Raw genomic sequence first — 22,948 nt, 5'->3', positions numbered from 1 at the left:
AGAGCTGAAAGTACCGAGGGTGAATAAGGACCAGCCGGTTCCCAGCCCCGAGTTCCAGTGTCAGGTCCTCTGAGTCTGGTGCTTTCACAGAGCTTCGGCCACCGTCGGGGGCTGCGCAAACGGAAGAAAGGCTGCTCCAGAGAGTCGGAAAATTCCAGAATGCCAGAGTCGTGAGTGTGGTAACTGTTCACCAGCTTTGAAGAGGAAGCCTGTGGCTGGTAGGTATGGAAATTGAGGTATAAACTTTCTGGAGAACAATTTGGCAAAACATAGTATTATAAATAAAAGCTTTTAAATGTACATGCTCTTTTGAATCAGGAATTTCACTCCTAGAAATTTATCAGAAGAAAAAAGCCTGGATGTTCACAGAAGTTTAGTTTGTAGGGTCTAAGAAAAACTTACCCCTTCACCTCTAAAGGGGCAAAAGGTACATTAAGGCCTGGCCCAGTGGCTCACGCCTAGAGGCCTAGGGTAGGCGGGAGGAACACTTGAGCTCAGGAGTTTGAGACCAACCTGAGCAAGAGGGAGACCCCCGATAGAAAAATTAGCAGGACGTTGTGGCGTGCAGCTGTAGTCCCAGCAGCTCGGGAGGCTGAGGCAGGAGGATCGCTTGAGCCAAGAAGTTGGAGGTTGCAATGAGCTATGATGATGCCACTGAACCCTACCCTGGTGACAGAGAGAAATTCTTGTCTCAAAAAAAAAAAGTAATAGGAGAAAAAGGCATACAAATTTATTAATGTACACTGGAGAGGGGAGAAAGATCATAGTTATTACCCAAATAACCCAGTGGGGCCCAGATGCTTATATAACTTTCTTCACAGGGGAGGGGGGAGATGGGGAATGTACATAATTCTTTTGAGGGGTAAACGATTATTAGGGAGCATCTCTTACTGCCAGGAGTCCAGCCTGGACAACATAGTGAGACCCAGTCTCCAGAAAACAAACAAACCAATAAGAAATCAGGGAATATCATTCTCATAAACACTTTCTGAGGAACCTACTAGAACCATGAACCAGCAGTATCAGCACCAGTAAACAACCTTGAGGAAATCAGGGTAAAAGGACTCTCCCTGAACACTGAATGTATTCAACTATATAAATAATGTTACCGACCTCAAGGTCCCCAACTCAATAGAAATTGGCATGAGACCGGAAAAGGAATTTATGCAACCAAGGCTTTATTGGGGGTGGGGGTGGAGGGCTTTTGCTTGAACAACAGGGACACAGTGCTGGTTAAGGAACAACTAGACTGGCTCTCGGAACAAAGGGCTTTTAAAGGGTAGAGCAAGTTTGACTCTAGCATTGAAATCGCAGCATGTAGAGGCAGAGTTCTGTTGGCAGCTGCCTATCTGGTGATCATGCTTCTTCACACATCCTATGTCTCATTAACACGTTAAATCTCCACCCTTGGGCATTATTTTTAGCATTAAAATGAGGCAAAAGGTCTATGAGCGATCAACTTTGGGCTGCATCTTGATAATAACCAGTCTGTGCCGGCTTTGATGGGGGCCTACAGACCCCTGCTCCAGTGGTTGCTACATTCTGTTAAAGAAAGCAGAACCACCTTCTGTTGAAGCCGGGTGTTAAACATTTTCCAAGCTTTTGTTTAGGGTCCTAAGCAGACTTAAACTCTGGCTGAGGGCTCAGTCAGGTAGCCAAAGTCTACCTCCTACACTATCTCAATAAGAATAAAACAAATGTAGAGATTAGGCTGACAGACTAGAATGCAGATGTTCTAGGCCTTCATATGGCAGAAATTTTCATTACTAATAAAAAATTGAAGAAGGAAGAGAGAATAAGAGTGAGGTCATTGAGCGCCTCAAATTAATTGACTCAAAGGATAGTAGATAACATTTCCAAATCACGTAGAAGCCTAAGCATATTTAACAGAAACTGTAACATTTATGATTCTATTGACTGATGGAGGAGGGGGAAGAGGAAGAGGATGAGTTTACAAGATAATTTTATTAATTGTAGGGAATCAAAAGATACTGTTTCAACAGTATTAAGGGTGTTTATAAAGGTAACTTCTAAAACAAAAATGTAAACTTTCCTAAATATTGAAACTACATTTTAAAAAAAGGAGGAGGGCGCAAATACAAAACTACATTATGAAAACATTACATAAATTAATATGACATAATTATTAAATATCAAATAATATTACATAAATTAATATTTTCTATATGAAAAATATAGAAGACTTTGATTCATCTTCCCCAATCAAAAACAGAACAAGTGGTCAAAGTTAAATGAAGATCTAGAAATTCAAACAACATAATTAGAAATGTAGATGTTATTGACATGCACCAAACATTCCCTTGAAACAGGGAATATGCTTTCTTTTCAAGTGCTCTGGAATATCTGTACACACACACATACACACACAAGCATATACTCACAAAAGATTATATATTGGGCCACAAACCAAACTTCATTAAATTTTGAAAATAAAAAATAATTCAGGTAGCATTCTATAACAACACAATAAACATCGAAATTTATATCATATCACAAAAAGTGTCCTTCTACCAATGTGTATGTGGAATCTATATTAAATAACTCTATGATCAAAGGGAAAATACAAACTGAAATAGCAGACTTTCTGGAAAACAATAGTAATGAACCCACCATATAGAAGGATCTATGAGTACAGCTAAAGCAGTACTAAAATGAAAATTCATAGTCTTAAAATAATTATATCAATATAAATGAAAAAAGAATAAGTCAAACAGCTGTCTCAACAACCTACAAAAAGCCGAGGGGGGTGGGAATAAAAAATAAATTTAAAAAACCTACAAAAAGTATTTTAAAATAAACCAAAGGGAAGCAAAAGGAAAAATTAATACAGATAAATACATCAATTAATCAGTTAATAAAACTAAATTATGAAACTGTCTTTTATAAACTGATAAAGGGCCACAAGGAGGGAGCTGAGGTAGGGGAAATAGATACATAACCAGCTACTGTTCCCTAGCTTGCTTTCCTATAATTGCTCACTACTAAGGAGTCACACAGCTGATGGTCATGAAGATTCTTAGCTTGCTTTGTTGCTCCCATAGATAACCTCACCCTTGTGAAACCTAAGGCTAATTTTTGAGATATCTTCCAGGCCCTGCATTCCAGTGCAAGGGCTGACCCCTCCCCCAGACCAGTGGCCCATAGGGAGGAACTGACTCAATTGGTATTGCAACCCCCACCCAACAACCGACTCAGTGCTCCTATGGTTCTGCCCTGAACCCCGCCAATTAGCAGGCCCAATTGCCTAGCCCTTCGCCCACCAAACTATCTTTAAAAATCCTTTTTCTCAAATTCTTGAGAAGATGGATTTAAGAACTTCCTCCCATCTGCTCGCATGGTACCTGTGATATTAAAATCTTTCTCTGCTATAACCTCTGTTGTCTTAATGTATTGGCTTTCTCTTGAGCAGTGAGCAATGAACCTGGTAAGGCTGTAACAGAAGAACCTATAAATAAATAAGCTTATTTTTTGAAAACAATTTAATAAACTAAGCTGGGCATGGTGGCTCACACTCATAATCCCAATGTTCTGGGAGGCTGAGGGAGGTGGATCACTTGAGAACAGGAGTTCGAGACCAGCCTGGGCAACATAGCAAGACCGCATTTCTACTAAAAAAAAAAATTAGCTGGATGTGGTGACACATGCTTGTAGTCCTAGCACTTTAGGAGGCTGAGGTGGAAGGAACCCTACAGCCCAGGAGTTCAAGGTTACAGTGTGCTATGACGGGGAGACTGCATAGTCAGCAAGACCCTATCTCCAAAAATAAATTAATTCATAAAAATTTAAAAACTAAGAAATTAAATGTATAAGTACCTACATAAGGTAAGCTATAAGCTAAGTTAACCACATACACAAAAAAAGAGGAAATGCACATATAGCCAAAAGAAGAAATTACAAGGGGAAAATAATCACACAAACATTAGGAAGTGTGGGGGTGGGGGGAAAACTTCCCCTTTCCCCTGAAAGTTCACTGAAAGATCAACTCACTATTAAGGCAGATTGATAAGAGGGAGAGGTTTATTTATTGCGCATGGGGAGAATCACAGAGTGATTACCCAATATCCCAGTGGGATGCAGATATTTTTATACCCTCCTTTTAGAGGGGAGGGGAAGATGAGGAATATAGGTAGTTCTGTTTAGGGGCAATAAATGGTTGCTAGGGAGGATGAATGGATGGGGGAAACGGATTGACCTGTAAATGATTCTCTTTGCAAATTAAATTAAGCTTGAGAGACAGGTACTATATTTAAAATGATTTGGGCCAGGTAAAGTTGTATTCTTGATTTTCTTCCTTGAAATACAGTGAGATAACAGGGAAGGGAAAGGAAGTCTTTTGTTCTTTTGATGGGTCCGTGTGGTTATGCAGATAGAGGGAAAGCCCCTTCCCAAAGCCTGTTGATCTGTAAAGGCCTTTATTTTAAAATACTCTTTATACCAAGGAATCATATTTTGGGGTGAAATTTCCTGAGCTCCTTCAGAAGTAAAAAACAAGACTAACCAAAACAAAAAAATCTCTAAGAGAACGCTTTACACAATTTTATTCAAATACATTTGAAAAATTATATGAAATGTACAATATTTCTCAGAAAACCAGACAGAAAAACCAAAACAGACCAATTTGCATAAAAGAAATAGATAAAATTTGTCAAATATTCCCCCAATGAAAAATAAGAAAAACCAAGCCCGTGCTTTCACAGGGGAATTCTACAGTTCTACTACCCTTTAAAGAACAGATAGATGATTCTAAAGATTTTAAAATGCTTCTCATAGCCAGGCGTGGCGGCTCATGCCTGTGATGCTAGCACTTTGGGAGCCTGGGCAGGAGGATCCCTTGAGCCCAGGAGTTTGAGACTAGCCTGGCAACATAGAGAGACCGCATCTCTATAAAATATAAGAAAAAAAATTAGCCAGGCGTGGTGGCCTGCACTTGTAGTCCTAGCTACTCAGGAGGCTGTGTTACAGCAAGTGTTACAGCCAGTGGTTCCAAGGACAAACCCAGAGGCACACAGAGAGTCAAAGTTTATGCCCCGGCGGGCTTAGAGGGGTCTCACCACCAAATCCTGAGCCCCGTCTACCTGATTTTTCCCACTTTTGTTAAGTTGGGATGGTCCGAGGGGTGGGGTCTCAGGTGGCTGATGCCCACCAGGTAATAGGTTAGTTGATGTGTCAGGTAATAGGTTAGTATTATGTTGATGCACCAGGTAATAGGGCAGTTGATGCACCAGGTAATAGGTTTAGTGTTATGCTGATGCGCCAGGTAATAGATTAGTTGATGGGCCAGGTGATAGGTTAGTACTATGCTGATGCGGGTCTGCCATGAGGGGTGGGGGTCTCAGGTCTCAAGTAACAGATGGGGGTTTTCCTTATCAGCTGAGGTGGGAGGATCTCTTAAGCCCAGATGTTGGAGGTTGCAGTGAGCTATGATCCAGCCACTGCACTCCAGTGTGGGCGACAAAGTGAGAGTCTGTCTCCAGAAAAATAAAAATAAATAAGTAAAATGCTTCTAGTCTAGAGAAAGAAGAAAAACATGCAAATTTTTTTCACAAGGCAAATATAAGTACATTGAAACTGTATGGGAGGAAAAGATTTTTTTCCCCCTCATCCATTGCAAAGTTCATGTATTTAATATGAGGCCCCTATAACAAAAGACAGATTAACAAGAGAAAAGTATACAGATTTATTTAATATAAGTGTTATTATACATGACACAGGGGTCTTCAGAAATGAAGATTAAAGAAACAGGTAAACATGCATTTTTTTTTTTTTTTTTTTGAGACATTGTCTCGCTCTTTTGCCCGGGCTAGAGTGCCGTGGCGTCAGCCTAGCTCACAGCAATCTCAAACTCCTGGGCTCAAGTGATCCTCCTGCCTCAGCCTCCCGAGTAGCTGGGACTACAGGCGTGCACCACCATACCCGGCTAATTTTTCTTCTATATATTTTTAGTTGTCCAGATAATTTCTTTCTATTTTTTAGTAGAGACGGGGTCTCGCTCTTGCTCAGGCTGGTCTCGAACTCCTGACCTCGAGTGATCCTCCCACCTCGGCCTCCCAGCGTGCTAGGGTTACAGGCGTGAGCCACCGCGCAGGGCCTAAACATGTATTTTTATGCTTAGGTTTGATGAAGAGCGGATAGCTGTGGAGAAATACGACTGGAGGACAAAGGGGTATGATCTATAATGGTCATAAACTGGGTGAAACTTAGGAAGGTCTTTTTGTTTAGAGTCTTCTGTGTGTCCTCTGGGTAGAGGAAGGGCACCTCTCAAATGAGGGTTTTATGACCTGCTTCAGGGGATTAGGATGGGGAGGAAGGTGACAGTGACCAACTGCTTCTGCTTTCTCAAATGCTAAGGTGCCATACTTTGGGGTAGAGGTGTCAGATTTCAGTCTGAAATGTCGGTTCTTGGCGCGCCCATGGGCACAGAATGACCAAAGTAAGGCAAGTATGACGTGAAGTTTGCAGAAGGGGAGCAGGACAGGATTCCAGAGCAAGAGCAAGACACAGGTTTACAGAAGAAGATACATACCGCACGGATGGCGAGCGCACCCCTCGCTGCGGCAGGAAACGAGAGCCTGGCTAAGCTCCGGGTCTTGCTTTATGGCGCCCGGATACAGACCTCCCCGTGGTTCAAAGGTCACCATGGAAGCACTTTGATTGGACAGTTGGGAGCTGCATGACCTGAGTCTTACTGCGCATGTGGATTCTATGTCACGTTCCTGACTTTATGGCACCTATGCCGCTTGGCAGGTGGTCTAGAGAGTCCTTTGCATCCTTTTGCAGCTGGGGTGCTGAGTTCTGATTGGCAGATTCGCAGGGTGTCCCCGCCTCCCCAGGTATGGGAGTAGCTCAGGGTAGGATGAACGTGGGGCAGGACCATGGATGGCCTGGGGCCCACCCTTGTCCTTCTGCCCAGGTGGGGGATACACCAAGGCAACAGCACCCATTTGTCCCCGGGAGACCCGGAATCCCTCGCTACCTACTTAACAGAGGGTCCTGACCCCATCAGTACTGAAGTATAATAAGGACTACAAAAATAAAGAAAAAAAAAAACAATAGGCCAATCTAATTCATAAATATCAATGCTAAAACAAAATTTTAGCAAACAAAATCCAAAACCATGCTTAAAAAATAATATATTGTGTCCAACTGAAGTTTAATCTAGGAATGGAAATAAGGTTCAATATTACAGAATCTACGAATAGCTGGACATGGTGGCATGCCTCTGTAGTCTCAGCTACTGAGGAGGCTGAAGCAGGAGGATTGCTTGAGCCCAGAAGTTCTGGGCTATAGTGCACTGTGCAGATTGGGTGTCCACATTAAGTTTGACATCAATATGGTGACCTCCCAGGAGGAGGGGACCACCAGGTTGCCTAAGGAGGCTAAAACAGTGCAGCTCAGAAATGGAGGACCTCAACACTCCCGTTCTGATCAGTGGTGGGATTGCAACTATGAATAGCCACTGTACCTTAGCCTGGGCAGCACAGCAGGCCATTACCTCTTAGGCTGGGCGTGGTGGCTCACACCTGTAATCCTAGCACTCTGGGAGGCCAAGGCGGGAGGATGGCTTGAGTTCAACACCACCCTGAGCAAGAGCTAGACACCATCTCTACTAAAAATAGAAAGAAATTAGCTAGACAACTAAAAATAGAAAGAAATTAGCTAGACAACTAAATATAGAAAAAAAAATTAGCCAGGTGTGGTGGCACATGCCTGTAGTCCCAGCTACTGGGGCGGGGAGGGGGTGGGGAGCGCTGAGGCAGGAGGATCACTTGAGCCCAGGTGTTTGAGGTTGCTGTGAGCTAAGCTGATACCAGGGCACTCTACCCCGGGCAGGGCAACAGAGTGAAAAAACAAAAAACAACACATTACCTCTTTTTAAAAAAAAAAAAGAAAATCAACTAATGTGAGTCATTGTATTATTAGTTCTAAATAGAAAATCACATGATCATCTTTAATACTGAAAATACATTTGATAAAATTAAACACTTATTCTTGTTAAAAGCAAAACACTCAGTAAAACAATGGATACTTCTCCAACGTGGATGGGGTTTTTTTTAGCAGAAAATAATAATTAATGGGGAAATACTGGAGACATGAATATTTATGATGTGTTAGACTTATTAACCAATGCAATATAGATATGAGAAATAAATTAGTAATAAAAGTATTGAAGGTAAACATTCTAGATTATCTTATAGAATGTCTTTATAGAAGTAGCTTATGGTTTCCATGTCCATAATCAAAAAAATTGATAAGGAATATTCTAGAAGATAACTTTAGAAGGAGTAGGAAGAGGGAAAAGGGAGGAGGAGGAGGAAGAGGAGGAAGAAGAAGAGGAAGAAGAAGAAGAAGAGGAAGAAGAAGAAGAAGAGGAAGAAGAAGAAGAAAAGAACATTCACAAATTTTTTGATATTCTGTTGAAAAGGTAAAGTATAATTCCCCTCCCCTTGCATGTGTTCTGGACTTAGTGACTCACTTCTAACGAATAGAGTAAGTCAAAAGTGACGGTATGTGACCTATGAGTCCAAGTCATAATAGATATTGTGGCTTTGCCTTGTTCTTTCTTGGTTGACTTACTCAAGGAAGACTCCCCGCCATTTGAGGACACTCTGGCAGTCCTGTGAAGAGGTCCGTGTAGGGAGGAGCTGAGGCCTGCTGGGAACAGCATGTGAGTCAGCCATCTCAGAGGGGGATCCTCCAGCCCTAGGCAACAAATTGAACATTCATCAGAGACCCTGAAACAGAACCACCCAGCCACACCACTCCTGAATTCCTGATTCACATAAACTGAGAGATAGTAAATGTTTATTGTTTTAAGTCACAAAATTTTGGAGTAATTTCTTATGTAGCCATATAGCTAATACAGAAGGCAGAATAGAGACATTTTCAGGCAGACAAAAAGTGAGAGAGTCTGGCACCAGCAGACCTGTACTAATGGAGATTCTAATGTAAATTTTTCAGGTAGAAGGAAAATGAAACCAGATGGAAGTTAAGAGACAGATAAGGAATAAAATACAAACAAAGTAGTACATAGGTGTATAAATCTAATGTTTCACTGGATTTTAAAATATACCACAACCAGCCGAGTGTGGTGGTGTGCACCTGTAGTCCCAATTACTTGGGAGGCTGAGGCAGGAGGAGCCCTTGAGCCTAGGAGGTCAAGGACAACTTGGGTGACATATTACAATGAGACCCTATCTCTGACAAAAAAAAAAAAGGCACCAAAAAACAAACAAACAAAAAACCCCAACAACAACACAACAATAAGAAATCCTAAATAAATGGAGAGCTATACCATGTTCATAGTTTGGAAGATTTGATATTAAGATGCTAATTCTCTGCAAGTTGATCTATAGATTCAGTATGATCCCTATTAAAATTTTGGAGAAATTTAGACTGTTTTACCAAAAATTGACAAACTGATGCAAATATTTATATCAAAAAGCAATAGACTGGCTGGTCCAAGTGAAATGGTATTTACAACTGATTGATCAGAACCAGTTACAGATTCCTTTGTTCCTTTTCTATTCCCACTGCTTCTCTTGACTCGCAAAAAAAGAAACAAACAAATAAAAAACCAAACTAAACCAAACAAACAAATAAAGAGCAAGCAATAGACTAAAATAGCCAAAACAGTTTTGTAAAAGAATACAATTAGAGGACTCATACAACTTGATTTTAAGAATTAGAATAAATTTAAAGCATGGTTGGCAAACTATGATCCATAGGCCAAAGCTAGCATGTAGCCTGTTCTTGTAGGGCTCACGAGCTAAAAATGCTTTTTACATTTTTAAATTGCTGAAAAAGGAAACAAAAAAAAGTAGACAGCAGGAATTGTATGTAGCCTATCCTTTGTTTACATTTGCTAACTCATGAGCTACAGTAATCAAGACACTACGGTATTGGCAAAAGGATGGACACGTAGATCAATGGAACAGCACAGAGGGTTCAGAAATAGACTCACACATACATGGATAATTGATTTTTTGGCAAAGTTACTGAAGCAATGGAATATAAAACGGATAGTCTTCTCAACAAATTGTACTGAACCAATAAGACACCCACATACAAAAAAATTTTAGAACAAGCATCTTAACCTATGCTGAGAGACAATTCTCCATGGGTCTCTCATGTATTTGCATATGTTGAGCTGGACACTAACTGCCCTTTTGTTCCAGATTATCTTCTCAAGGACAAATATCCTCAAAACAGCCTAGAGATAGTCTTTATCTCCAGAGCAAAGGGGAGAGATGTTTACCGTCAGATAAAAAGAATGTATTGCCCTGGAGAAAAAGTTGGGCAGATTTGCTTGCAGTCCTTTATAAATTATTGCTGTTCCTTTAATTGTGAGTTCTTCAGCTGTGATAAAACCCACTATATGTACCTCATCTCTAAACATAAAATTTTGTTTGTTTTTTTTTTGAGACAGAGTCTTACTCTGTCACCTCAGGTAGAGTGCAGTGGCCTCATCATAGCTCCCTGCAACCTCAAATTCCTGGGCTCAAGCCTCCGAGTAGCTGAGACTACAGGCACGTGCTACTCTGCCTGGCTAATGTGTTCTATTTTGGGTAGAGACCGGGTCTAGCTCTTGCTCAGGCTGGTCTCCAACTCCTGAACTCAAGGGATCCTCCTGCCCCGGCCTCCCAGAGTGCCAGGATTACCGGCGTGAGCCACTGTGCCGGGCCCTGTTCCACTGTCTTGCAATTCTCTTACCAGGCCAGGTTCTCTCTCGGCACGGCCCACTCCCCTTTACCTAAGTCTCTTTCATTCTTCAGCTCCCCACCATCACTTCCCTGAGCCCAGCACTAGATCAGGTCCCTTGCTTATTCATGCTTGTGGCACTCTAGGTTTCTCTTTATTAATTCTTGTCAACGTTGAAATTTTCCATGTACTTCAGCAATTATTTCACTAACGTCTGCCTCCTCCACTAGATGGTAAAGTTCATCAGAGCACGATTTGAGTTTGCTCTCATTGCCTCTTCAGTACCTAGCAAAATGCTCGGTGGGTCGTCACTGGATGGGTGACGCGCTCCAGTAAGGCGGGCCCAAGCTCAGTGGGGTGTCGGGACTCCTGGGGATGGATCAGAGGTAGACCTCGGGCAGCTGCACGGAGAAGTCCCCAGAAGGGAGGGCATCCATGTTCAGCCTGGGTCCCCTGATGCTGCTCAGCATGAGGCGGTGCCTGGGGAATCCCAGGGCAAGAAGGACACAGCATAATTCTGGCTGGCATCCAGCTGCCGACTGGGCGGTGGGCGCCCCGACTCCATGCCTGGGGCCCTCAGTTTCCCCACTGGTTCCCCGGGCAGTCGCCCGCGAACCGCCCTCGCTGCCCAGGTAGACTCACGCCAGGCGCCGCGGGCCGCGGAGGTCTGCGGGGCCCGGAGTGGCGGGCGGAGCCGCCGCAGGCCGCCTGGCCGGGCGAGGGCGCTCCAGGCAGGTCCTCCGGAGCCGGCGCGCTGCCGGGGCCCCTCTAGCCGGCAGGCGGTGGCGCGGTGAGTGTCGGGAAGGCGGCGGGCGGGCCGGCCTTTCGCGGCGGCAGGCACCATGGTGGGTGGCGAGGCGGCTGCCGCGGTTGAGGAGCTGGTCTCGGGGGTGCGGCAGGCGGCCGACTTCGCGGAGCAGTTCCGCTCCTACTCGGAGAGCGAGAAGCAATGGAAGGCCCGCATGGAGTTCATCCTGCGCCACCTGCCCGACTACCGCGACCCGCCAGACGGCGGCGGCCGCCTGGACCAGCTGCTGTCCCTCTCCATGGTCTGGGCCAACCACCTCTTCCTAGGCTGCAGGTGCGGACCCCTGCCGGCCGGCTGACCCTGTTCCCTGCCACCTGACCCGCAGCCCTCTCCCAGGGCTCAGCCCTGACCCGAACCCCCGACCTAGACAGTGCCCCCAACCTCCAGGCGCATTGGCTGGTCCAGTGTCGATTCCCACCTTCGCAACCCCCTTGCAAAGATATTTATCTTCTTTGAGCCTCAGTTTCCTCTTTTGGTAAATGGGTGGTTGTGATGACTACAGTAATTAAAGGGTGAAGAGCTAAATACATGGTGGCTCCAAAGTTGCTATTGTTATTTGTATTATTACTATTATTAGCTGAAACCGTCACCTTTGCAGAGTGCCTTTTAAGCCCGTTAGCTCCTTTCACCTACATGGCAACCGTGCAGAGACAAAAACTGAGGTACTTTAACAGATGAAAAAGCTGAGGGAAGGGGAGTGATGTATCTGGGACCCTGCAGCTTTTGGCAGGATTGGTGGATTTTACCACATGCAGCAAGACGTAATCTGTGTCCTGTGGCTTTTTCTCCTCATCCCCCATCCTCCTTGCTCCTGAGAGCTTCGTCTCTCTGCCTTCCCTCCTGTGAAAACAACAGATGCCTTTTTGTCAACGTCCGAAAGCCCACTGCACCAAGAGGGCAAGGGGCTGCTTTTGAAGTGCCTAATAAGGCACCCTCTTTGCCCCACCACGAAGAAGGTGGCAAATCTTGAGACTCCCTATTGGCTCCATTCCCCTCACATTGTGTTAGGAAAATAGGATGACTGGGTTTGCTTCTGATTTCTTTACCCATTATGGCTGCCTGGCTCGGATCACATGGCTCCTCCAGGCCTAAGCCACCTGGTTTTGCTTCAGATGTCGGGGTTTAGGATGTAGGGAGGCAGCGCCAGATGCACCCATCCCTTTTCCCTGCCTTCTAGGTGCTCCTGGGAAATCCTGATTAAACAGGATCCATGGTTAGGCAAATGTCAGAGAATTGGGCAAATGAACAAATGATGTTATTTTCATTAGACCAACATTCTACATGTTTAAAAAATAACCAGAAATATTTTTGGCCCTTATCCCTTATCTGAGAATATGTACTGCCTCTGTTTTTGTAAATCTTGAAACATCTGCTCTGTTGGCATTCCTAAAGCCCACTTTTGTATCCACAAGGAGGAAAAACTGTTTCCTAACCTTGTGCTGAACATATATAGGTTTCCCTTGCATTATCAGATCAGTCCTCTGAGAGTTTGCAGTCCAGCAACCTGCAATTTGGTAATAATCCACAGTGACAATTCTTCCAAGGTTTTTACCTTGCTGCTTTTTATTGTGCAGTTACAATAAAGACCTTTTAGACAAGGTGATGGAAATGGCTGATGGGATTGAAGTGGAAGACCTGCCACAGTTTACTACCAGAAGTGAATTAATGAAAAAGGTAAACAGGATATCCAAGTGCATGTGATGAAATGGTATAGAGTTAATGGTCCCCGCTTTGATGACACTATATTAGAGTATATTGTTTTTTGAATGCTCTTTTTTATCCCAAAGATCTAAGCCCTTTCGTTTTTATTTCCCCATAATTGGTACAAACCATTTCATAACTACAAAACTCAGTATAATAAGTTATGCGTTGTTGGTGGACAACACATAAACTTGACCTCTTCAAGTTGTCTAGGAACATTGTTTTGAGTTTTTTGCTTGATTATTAAGAAAATACTGGCTAGAGTGCTAAAGTTTCCCACTTGTTAAAAACTCTTGTTTGTAACAGAGTAACTCTTCCTTACCTTAGCAGGTGAGGACCAGACTTATTTGACCTCTCTTGACTTTCTGATAGTAATTTGGCTGGAGTAATGTCCAGATATCTTAGCTGTTCTCTGTTCTTCAGGGCTTAGTCTAGTCTCAGGCTACGGACTTTTTACACAGTGAGTTCTTGCTTTGGGTCTTGAATCTGGACCCTGGAGGTGGGGCTATGGAGAGTGTGGCAGAAAGAACCTCAGAGGGTGGGGCTGGGCATCCCAGCTACTTTTCAGAATCACCCCCGAGACATGCTTTTTTCACATTTGTCCGCATCTCTTCAGGCAGAATTAATTGCTCCCTTATCGCCCAAAGTTCCTTTCACACTTTACTCCAGCTGCTTTTAGAGCAGTTGTGACCTTAAGGGAAGAGATGGTGCCTAAAGTTTTAGTCCTTATGACTCCATAACCTAGTATGGTCATAGAGAAGGTACTCAGAAGATACTTAAAAATGGATTCAAGCAATAAGATATAAAGCTGGGGACCACTTTTTAGTTCTACCCTCAGAAACATAGGCAAGCCCTTGTTTCACCTCAGTTGGGTCTTGTTTTGGGAGGCAGGGCACATAAGGAGGTCCCCTTCTGTATGTGTATCAAGGAACTAATCAAATCCTCAGCTGCTCAGAAAATATTTCAGTCCCGAAGAGCACATCCCACTTGATTTCAGATGGTTTTTCTTAAAAAAGTATTTTAGTTTTTAATGTGAACCTGCAGTCAAAACCTTCAGGTTGGTGTTCCAGACGCTATTTTGTTTTTTAAATAAGCTGTTAACAGGGAACTATTTTTAGCCAGGTAGCAAAGTGAATTGGGAGTTTGTGGCTTTTTGGATCCTCCTATTGTAATACTTTTAAAAATCCCTGGGCAGGCCAGGCACAGTGGCTCACGCCTATAATCCTAGCACTCTGGGAGGCCAAGGCGGGAGGATTGCTCCAGGTCAGGAGTTTGAGACCAGCCTGAGCAAGAGCGAGACCCCGTCTCTACTAAAAAAATAGAAAGAAATTAGCTGGACAACTAAAAATATATAGAAAAAGTTAGTCAGGCATGGTGGCTCATGCCTGTAGTCCCGGCTACTCGGGAGACTGAGGCAGTAGTATCGCTTGAGCCCAGGAGTTGGAGGCTGCAGTGAGCTAGGCTGACGCCACGGCACTCTAGCCCGGGCAACAGAGTGAGAGTCTGTCTCAAAAAAAACAAAACAAAACAAAACAAAAAACCCTGGGCAGTCCTTGGGTGTCCCAGAGTGGTGAGGTTCCTGGGGCCCAGCCAGGAAGGGGCTAGATAGTTGTTGGCTGCCAGAGTGTACCCCATGGGGCAGGGGCAGGCAGGAAATGGGACGAACCTTCATTTCCTAACTGCTTGTGGCATATTCTTTCTTTCTTTTTGTTCCTCAGTAGTTATCTGCCCTTCCTCAGATCTTGCCAGGCTGTTAGAGATCGGAACACTTCATGACATATGGGCTATAAACCCCAGGAGGAGACTAAGGAGGTTCGATATATCCCAAACGTTATCCACAGACCAGTGTGAAGAAGTGTGTGTGTGTTGGTAAGGGTCTGTATAAACTGCTACATATAGTAAGGGGTCTCATACTTCAAAAATACAGGGGCCCTGCCCTGGAAAGTTCATTCTTGACACTGTCATTGCATAGTATGAGCCTCCAGGGAAGAGTCCTCACGCATGAAATTAGCGTCCTTGAAACCAGTGCTAATCATAAGTAGTTAGCTACGCTAAGAAGCCTGTACAGAGGCCATAATTCTATAGCATTTTTAGATTATGTGTGTTGCAGCTTCCTTCAAATACAACTTACGTTTTCTTAGTAACCAAATTTAGTTTTAGACTGTTGATACCACTGAAAATGAAATTCAACTGATCCTGAAAAATGAGATACTTAGACGGTGCATAGTTTTGCCAGACTTTTCTAGATAAGCCCATCCTGAGATCGAGTCATCTGATCTCAGTGCCGCGACAGACTGTGTGGTATTGAAGGCCACCCTGAGAAACCGCTGTTAAGTGAGCTATGGGGACTTTGTACCAGTAGTTTTGTCCCTTGCCTGCATTTTTTGCATGCGATAGAGGAGGCTGGCAAACATTAGGCAACACTGCCAGCCCAGAGACAAAAAACCCTGATGTCAAACCATGCATCTGAAGATGTCTCTTGTTATTCTGCCCAGAATTGATCCTTAGCTCTAAAATTAGTTTGGTTGGATTTTAAACCTGCTACCAAGTGGAAATGAATCGCCTGGCATTGTTGGTATCTCAAGACCAGACAGTGATGAAGACCTGGAGACAGACATAAGCTCTTTAAAGTAGGATTTTTAAAATACTTTATGGCTATTCTGCAGCTTTGAAGCAAGCGTGTCTGTGTCTGTCCTTTTTTTTTTTTTTTAGTCTGCAAAAGAAATGAGCATTGGTCTCTGACAGGTGGGATTGGTTACATAGTTGCAGTGTATGATTTTTTTCTTTTGAAAGAAGGGGATTCAAACAGAAACGTATTGAGCAAACAATCTTGATTATCTAACCGCCATCCTAGGCACCTGCTAGCAGCCTTTGTGGTTGCCCAGCTTAACCTTTAATGAGTGGTAATTAACAAACAGCAGCAGCTGACTCAGGAAGGGTGTCATTGCTATGACTGTCAGAGTTAATATTTCCAAGGTAACGTCTTAATCAAGGAGAAAGAGGAGTGATTGACCAGGAAGCTATTATTATTGACTCAAAGCAAGAAGCTGTCAACCTAATTACTTGGTCCATTTTTCCTGAGAACATTTTTATCCCAAGAGGGAAAAATGTCAGTATGAAAAGTGACTATGAAATGTGAAAGAAAAGTTAGAAAAACAAGTGTGCCTGCACTTCATTCTTTTTGTGCATGATGTTCAGTCTTGGCAAGCTCTGAGGTAATGGGGCTGCCGCTTGTTTGGTGGAAGACGCTGCGATTCTAAGGTGGCAAGTGTTGGTGAGTATGTAAAAAAGATTCAGCTTGTCAGATTAGTGAAATCAGAAGAGGTCTTGCATCCCAAGATGAGTGCTCAGTGGAGCTACGTGTCTTTTACTCGTTATCCACTCTGAAACAGAAGCCGGGAAAGCTGTGTCTGACCCCATAGACCCGTTTCGTCTGGTGCTCAGAACGCGTGGACGGGATCACCCATCAGCACCTTGTGGAAAAGACCACTCGTAGCAGCCGTGTGCCGCTGCAGCCTGGGCCTGCCCTGTCAGAACCTCGACAGACGGTTTAGAGGGTTTTTTTCTCTTTGGACATAAGATGGTTTCTTTAGGTGGTGATACTGCATTCTCCTAAATGGAGAAAGACTTCTTACTTTTTGCTGAGGAATTTTGTTTTTTCATCTCAAAAAGACCAACTGGCTTTAATGGGAAATAGGTCATACCTTGAAATCTCTAATTACTAAAAAGACTCTCAGGTTGATTCACTCACACTGCTAAATGTTAAGGAAATTCATTCAAATACAAGGTGACAGCCAAAGTGATTTCTTCACACCCTGCTTAAAAGTTGTCTAAAGCCAAGTTTAAATTTACCAAAGGTGCCAGAGAGTACCCAGAAAGAATGTATCTGCTTCATTTTGCCACTATTTGAAGACATGCTTTTACAGTTTCTAATAGTGTGAAATCCAGAAATATATAACCTTCACATCTAAATATCCTGACTCAATGTGAAATGTTGTGAATTACTACCTGAATCTGACTGGTTTTAATTTAGAACAATAAGTGTTTGTGTGATTCTGCTTTTAGAACTGTTCACTGCAGAGCATGCCAGGAAAAGTTGTATTTTAAGTATTTCCATTATCACTTTAAATTGTGAACATTTATAGATTGCAAGTGACAAGACAAGAAGATTAGGTTCTGGCTTCCAAATGGATGATGTGGTCAGTGTTTGCTGAATTTTTTGTATGTAGTAAAATATTAATAATTTCTGAGTATGCTTACCGTTGGGATAGTACATGAATATTACATCACTGCTATATTTTAATTTATGAAGATGAACTTGATTCACTGGATTACCTGGTTATATAACCTTTTCTTTTTTTTCCCCAGCATCAAAGCTAAGGCAGAAGATTTATCACATTTTCATCATCAACTGCAGGCTTAGAAAGGAGGCTGGGATGAATGTGACACAGACCACAGTAGCTCTCTTGAGACTCCTGGTATCACCAACAGCAAGAGGCAGGTAGAACGGGAGGAATCTGTCTAGACAGGCTTTTTAAAAGTTATCATTCTTCCAGTAGCTATCACTGTAAAAGTATGCATGGATATTTATGTTTTTATAAATCATGCTAAGACGAGTTCATCAACATTGTAAAAGCCCTCTTTCTTATTTTCAGTTGTTAAATGTCAAACTTTTTGTTTAAAATGACCTTTTTTTGTTGATGTAGTAATGGCAGGTAATGAATTTTATAGTTTGGATTTTTCAACAATTTACCTTTAAGTGTGATTCTGTTTTATGGCCTTTCCCCCCCCTACCAAGGCAAACTAGATCCTTATTTCCTTATTTCCACCTGAAATTTACACCATACCTATATCCCACTGCCACACATACTCATCTTTTTTTAAGAAATGAGAATCAAATCATAGACCTGAGGTACCCACCAGCACATGGGAGGAGGCAGAGGCAGCCTACAAAAAAGCTTTATTTTAAAATTCATTGATAACAGATTCCAAGGCTTTGTCCAGCCAGCCAGCTGATTTATAGATTTAGAAGGCTCCTATGCTGGCTTTTTCTGGAAGGAGCCTGCGGCTTGGGTCTTCTGGACTTGAGGAACTGCTTTGCACATGGCCTCTTAAAAAATACTGCTTTGCTCTAAACTTTTGGTATTAATGTTCCCTTGTAACTAAATGTGTCTGTTCTGTACCCCCTCTCTCTGTTCCTCTTTCTTACTCAGTCCCCACCATTAAGTACATAGTTCTAGGCATAAATGCTGGGAAAGGGGCTTCATTTGGGGGCAGCAGTTTAATGGGCTATCACAGCAGGATCACTCACCAGTGGGAGGCACTGTGCTTGGTACTGGCAATAGTGGCAATTAAGACAGTGGACCCTGCCTTAATCTGCCGGTGAACAGAGGCAACTGAACCACCAGACATGCTGAAAAGCAGAGCTGGGGGAGCATGGTGTCTGGGAGCAGAGAAGTGGGACAAGACTCTTGCCTGTGGCTAGAGACGAAGGCCAGGCAGCACACCTTGGATGGGTCACATCGCTGTAGGGCTTCCAGCTCCAGTGTCCCTAGTGATCTCTAGGATGGACTGAGTGAAGAAGTCAGGATCTATGATCTGTAACCTTGGACAAGCCACTTCTTTCCCCTGATCCGTTACTTGGAAAATGGAGATCATAGAAATACACAGAGAGCTGGGGGCAAGGATTAAGACAGCGAATGTTATGCCCAGTGAGCCTTAGCTGCTTCTATTCCTCAAATGTAACCTAGTTTTTTCCCCTTCTGACAAATTTGTAAGGCTTAAAAAATGAAATTACAGAATGGGAAACAGTCAGTGTGATTATTCACTTTTAAATGCATCTTCCTGGCTGGGCACAGTGGTTCATGCCTGTAACCCTAGCACTTTGGAGGCCCAGGCAGGAGGATCACTTGAGGCCAGCAGTTTCAGACCAGCCGGAGCAACATAGGGAGACCCTGTCTCTGTAAAACATAAAAAAAAAAACAGCCAGGCATGGTAATGTACTTAAGTCTCATCTACCCAGGAAGCTGAGGCAGGAGGATCACTTGAGCCCAGAAGTTTGAGGTTGCAGTGAGCTATGATGATGCCACTGCACTCTAGTCTGGGTGGCAGAGTGAGACTGTCTCAAAACAAAACACCAAAAACAAAAAAACAGTAAAGAGGTCAACCGTGAGCTGTGTGGGCCCGATGACTAGAGCTCTTGCTTTGCTGTGAAAGTGGGCACCAACTCATCTCCTCTCGGTGGCATTTTCCTTTTCCTTGGACATGTCCTCATAGTAAGAATGTTAAATTATCCCTAATAAGTATGAGCTAGTAGATATTTCCTTCTTGAGTTACTTTATCTCAGTGTAGGCATCTGCAAAGTGAGGATGTTTCCTTCTTCCATTTTTATCGGAGGATTCAGTGGAAAAGCTAATGTGTGAGGGTCCCTGGTGCTTCACTGGGTTCTCACTGCTTCATTCTGGCCCCGAGTCTCCCTTCGAGGTCTAGCTGGGAAGACACGAAAACTTTTCAACTCACTCAGATTTACACAAAATAAAAATGAGTGCCTGCAATCACCCTACTCAACCAGGCTCCATCCCAGGGCTGCAGAAGAGTAAACCTTTTTCTGTTTAAGTTGTGCAGGGCCTAACATGCAACCTGGCACCCAGTAGGTCCCAAGTACTTGTGGCTGACTGGTGAATGGGGGCAGGCACTGACCAACGCGGCAACCAAGCGGCAGGCTGCTCTGCAGAGGGGAAAGCAACACCTCCAGGAGAAAATGGCTGCCACCTGGCAAACCCCGGCCAGAGCTCACATGGCCACTGCAGCCCTGTCTTCGACACTAGGTGCCCTCAAACCCCTGTACTGGATACGGGAGGTGCGGGCCTTGCGCAGCCTGAGGCCATGTTCTTTTCACCGCAGCGCTGGCTACGCAGCAGGAGGCTTGTCTCAGGGTTTGGTCCCGTGGCTGTGAATTTCAGGTCCCAGCTCACCACAGGACCCATTTCCCTTTTAGCCAGCTGTTTTCATTATCTCAGGTTGTCAAACTATGGCTCAAGTTTCCTTCTGCCTTTAGGTACTCACCAAATTATCACTTATGACTATTTTCTCCTTTTATAACAAAAAAAACAGAACTGATAGTTAAAACGTATCCCCAAAGGAGTCAGAGCTTGGACCCCAGAGGTCCTGTTACTCTACAGGCCTCCTGCCAGGCCTGTGCGTGCATCTGGCTGTCTGGAAAGCAGTTCCCAATCTTTGGATTTAACTTCCACTGTTTGGTACTTAAATTGTTGCTCTTACAGCCTGGTTCCTGATTTGGTTTTGAGAGCAAGTCATGGTGATTGTGGCTTGTTCTCAAACTGCCCTGTGCAAAAGACGACCCAGCCCGGTCAAAGAACCGATCTAGCCAGGTGCAGTGGCAGTGTATGATTATAGTCCCAGCTACCTGAGAGGCTGAACGGGGGGATCTCTTGATCCCAAGGGTTTGAGTCCAGCCTAGGCAAGATAGCAAGACCCCATCATAAATAATAAATAAATATATAAATAAATAAATAAACAAGAAAACGAGCTCATGTGTAGGCACTAACAAAAACCAGGGAGAGGAACTTTCTCCCAAACTCACCACTGCTGGGCCCCAACAGTAGTATTGCTGGCTGTCAGAAGACCCCTTGTACTCTCCCCTTTAGAGTGATTGTCCTCACTCTAAAAGCAACCTTCCAGCTGATGTTCCCGGTGTCTCCACCTGAAACCACAGCCTTATGTGCCCATGCAGGGATAGCCCAGTGCCACACAGCGAGGTTACTAATTTAGCTTTTCTTTGGAGGTGCTATTTCAAGCCTGTAGCCAAAGTTTGTGACTACAGGCTGAAGTCTCTGGATTCCTCCCCATTCTCTGCCCAGTAAGGTCATCAGGCAAAGCAAAAGCATCTTTTTCTGTAAGGAGGAGACAATATCTCTCAGATTTGGAAGGAGGTACTAGCTAAGCAGTTTCCCGTTCCTTCTCTTTGTTCTAGCACCAGTGCAAAAACAAAATTTCCAACTCAGTTCCATAAAATGACATTATATAATATGGGGCCAGCCAAAAAGCTGCAAGCTTCTGTCTTTGACACGCATGTGTTCAGGAGTGCTGCTAGTCCAATTCAGCTGGTGGGCTGTGATACTCTTGGCAAAAGATCTTGTTTGTAAAGGGGGAAGGAAAGAAAGCAGCTGTATCGTTTGGGCTTCAGAAAGCAAGCAGCACACCAACCTTTCGCTCTAAAGAGGTCCACCTTCAGTGCTCTCGGGTGTGCACTCTGGCAGCCTTAAGGACAGCAGCGAACCCCTCCTGCACTCCAGGAATAGTCACTAAATGGTTCAGGTTGATGGTGCCTGGGGGATCTTCTCAGAGACAGGCTCTGATTCCCTTTGCACAAACTCCCAGCCCAGTGGCACTTACTGAATCTCAGTCGTCCATGTAAGACTTCAGACCAGCTGATCTCCCCCTAAAGACTACAGAAACGTCACACTTGTCACCAGGACCAGCACCAACCATAAAAAGACTTTCTCTAATTGGATAAAAGGTTATTTGCTTTCCCTCAGCAGACCATAGTCTATATATTAGAAACTTCCTAAACACATTAATCCAGAAGTCACCGATAGACGAAAGCATCATGTGGCCAAGCTTTGGCACTCAGTAAATGGCTGAGTTGCTGAAAGTCATGCCATATACAAGTTCCTCATCCAAGTCTGAATATTCCATATGCCAAAGAGGAAGCCTGGAGCCCAAGTCCTCCTGAGGTTGTTGATTTTAACCATCAAGGAGCTAACGTTGAACTGTGGGGCAGTCACATACTCAACAAGGTTGGAATGGGCACAGCTCATTCATCGTTTTGATCCAACTCAAAAAATCCCTAGCCCATCCTAAGAATGCAGGAAACATTAAAACCTTAGGACATTCCTGACAAGATTGTTTTAAAAAGCTGTAGTGATGGTGGGAAAAGCTTATTGAAGAATGGCACAAACATTTGGCAGCTTTGTTCAAACAATAGAGAAAAAGTCAATCCTTTCAACAATAAAATGTAGTTTCTGATATCTTTGCTCTGTCATATACTAGAATAACTGAAGATAATTAATCTTTCCTCCTATCTGATAATAGCTCATTTTCTAACTAGATGGGAACTGAAGTAATAGAGCTATTATCTTGGCACAAGGCCCGTCCTATGGACAATTTCATTAAAAAAAAATTTTTTTTTTTGAGACAGACTCTTACTCTCTCGCCCTGGGGAGTGCATTGGTGTCATCGTAGCTCACTGCAACCTCAAACTCCTGGGCTCAAGTGATCCTCCTGCCTTCAGCCTCCCCAGTACAGGCGGGTGCCACCACACCTAGCTCATTTTTCTCTTCTTTGTAGAGATGGGGTCTAGCTCTTGCTCAGGCTAGTTTCAAACTTCCAGCCTCAAGCACTGCCCCCTCCCCACCCCCTTTGGCTTCTCAAAGAGCTAGGATTACAGGTGTGAGCCACTGTGCCCAGCCTCATTTACCTTTAATAATAATAAAGAGCTTTTCAACTATTGACTTTTCTGTTTATATACACAATCCCCACATAATTGAGATTCCACTGGGATTTTCTATTGCTCAATGCAATAGAAAATTATTACCATGAACACTATCAAGACCCCAAAATTTGATCCCTACCTCCAAAAACTTGGGATGACTGAAACATGAAACACTTTAGACATTAAGTCTGAAGTACACTGTGAGC

General features: G+C 43.7%; 1 protein-coding gene across 1 annotated transcript; it reads left to right on the top strand.

The window, feature by feature from the left end:
- The first annotated feature begins 11,543 nt into the window (after nt 1–11,543).
- Nucleotides 11,544–18,026, top strand: CDKN2AIPNL (CDKN2A interacting protein N-terminal like). The gene is made up of 3 exons (XM_069484057.1): nt 11,544–11,800; nt 13,102–13,201; nt 17,597–18,026. The coding sequence occupies exons 1-3, from the start codon at nt 11,562–11,564 to the stop codon at nt 17,606–17,608; spliced, it is 351 nt and encodes a 116-aa protein (XP_069340158.1). The 5' UTR covers nt 11,544–11,561; the 3' UTR covers nt 17,609–18,026.
- The last annotated feature ends 4,922 nt before the right edge of the window (nt 18,027–22,948 follow it).

Source organism: Eulemur rufifrons, chromosome 10 (genome assembly GCF_041146395.1).
Source record: "Eulemur rufifrons isolate Redbay chromosome 10, OSU_ERuf_1, whole genome shotgun sequence".
NCBI classification, from domain to species: Eukaryota; Metazoa; Chordata; class Mammalia; order Primates; family Lemuridae; genus Eulemur; species Eulemur rufifrons.
This window is presented reverse-complemented; position numbering and strand designations above follow the sequence as displayed.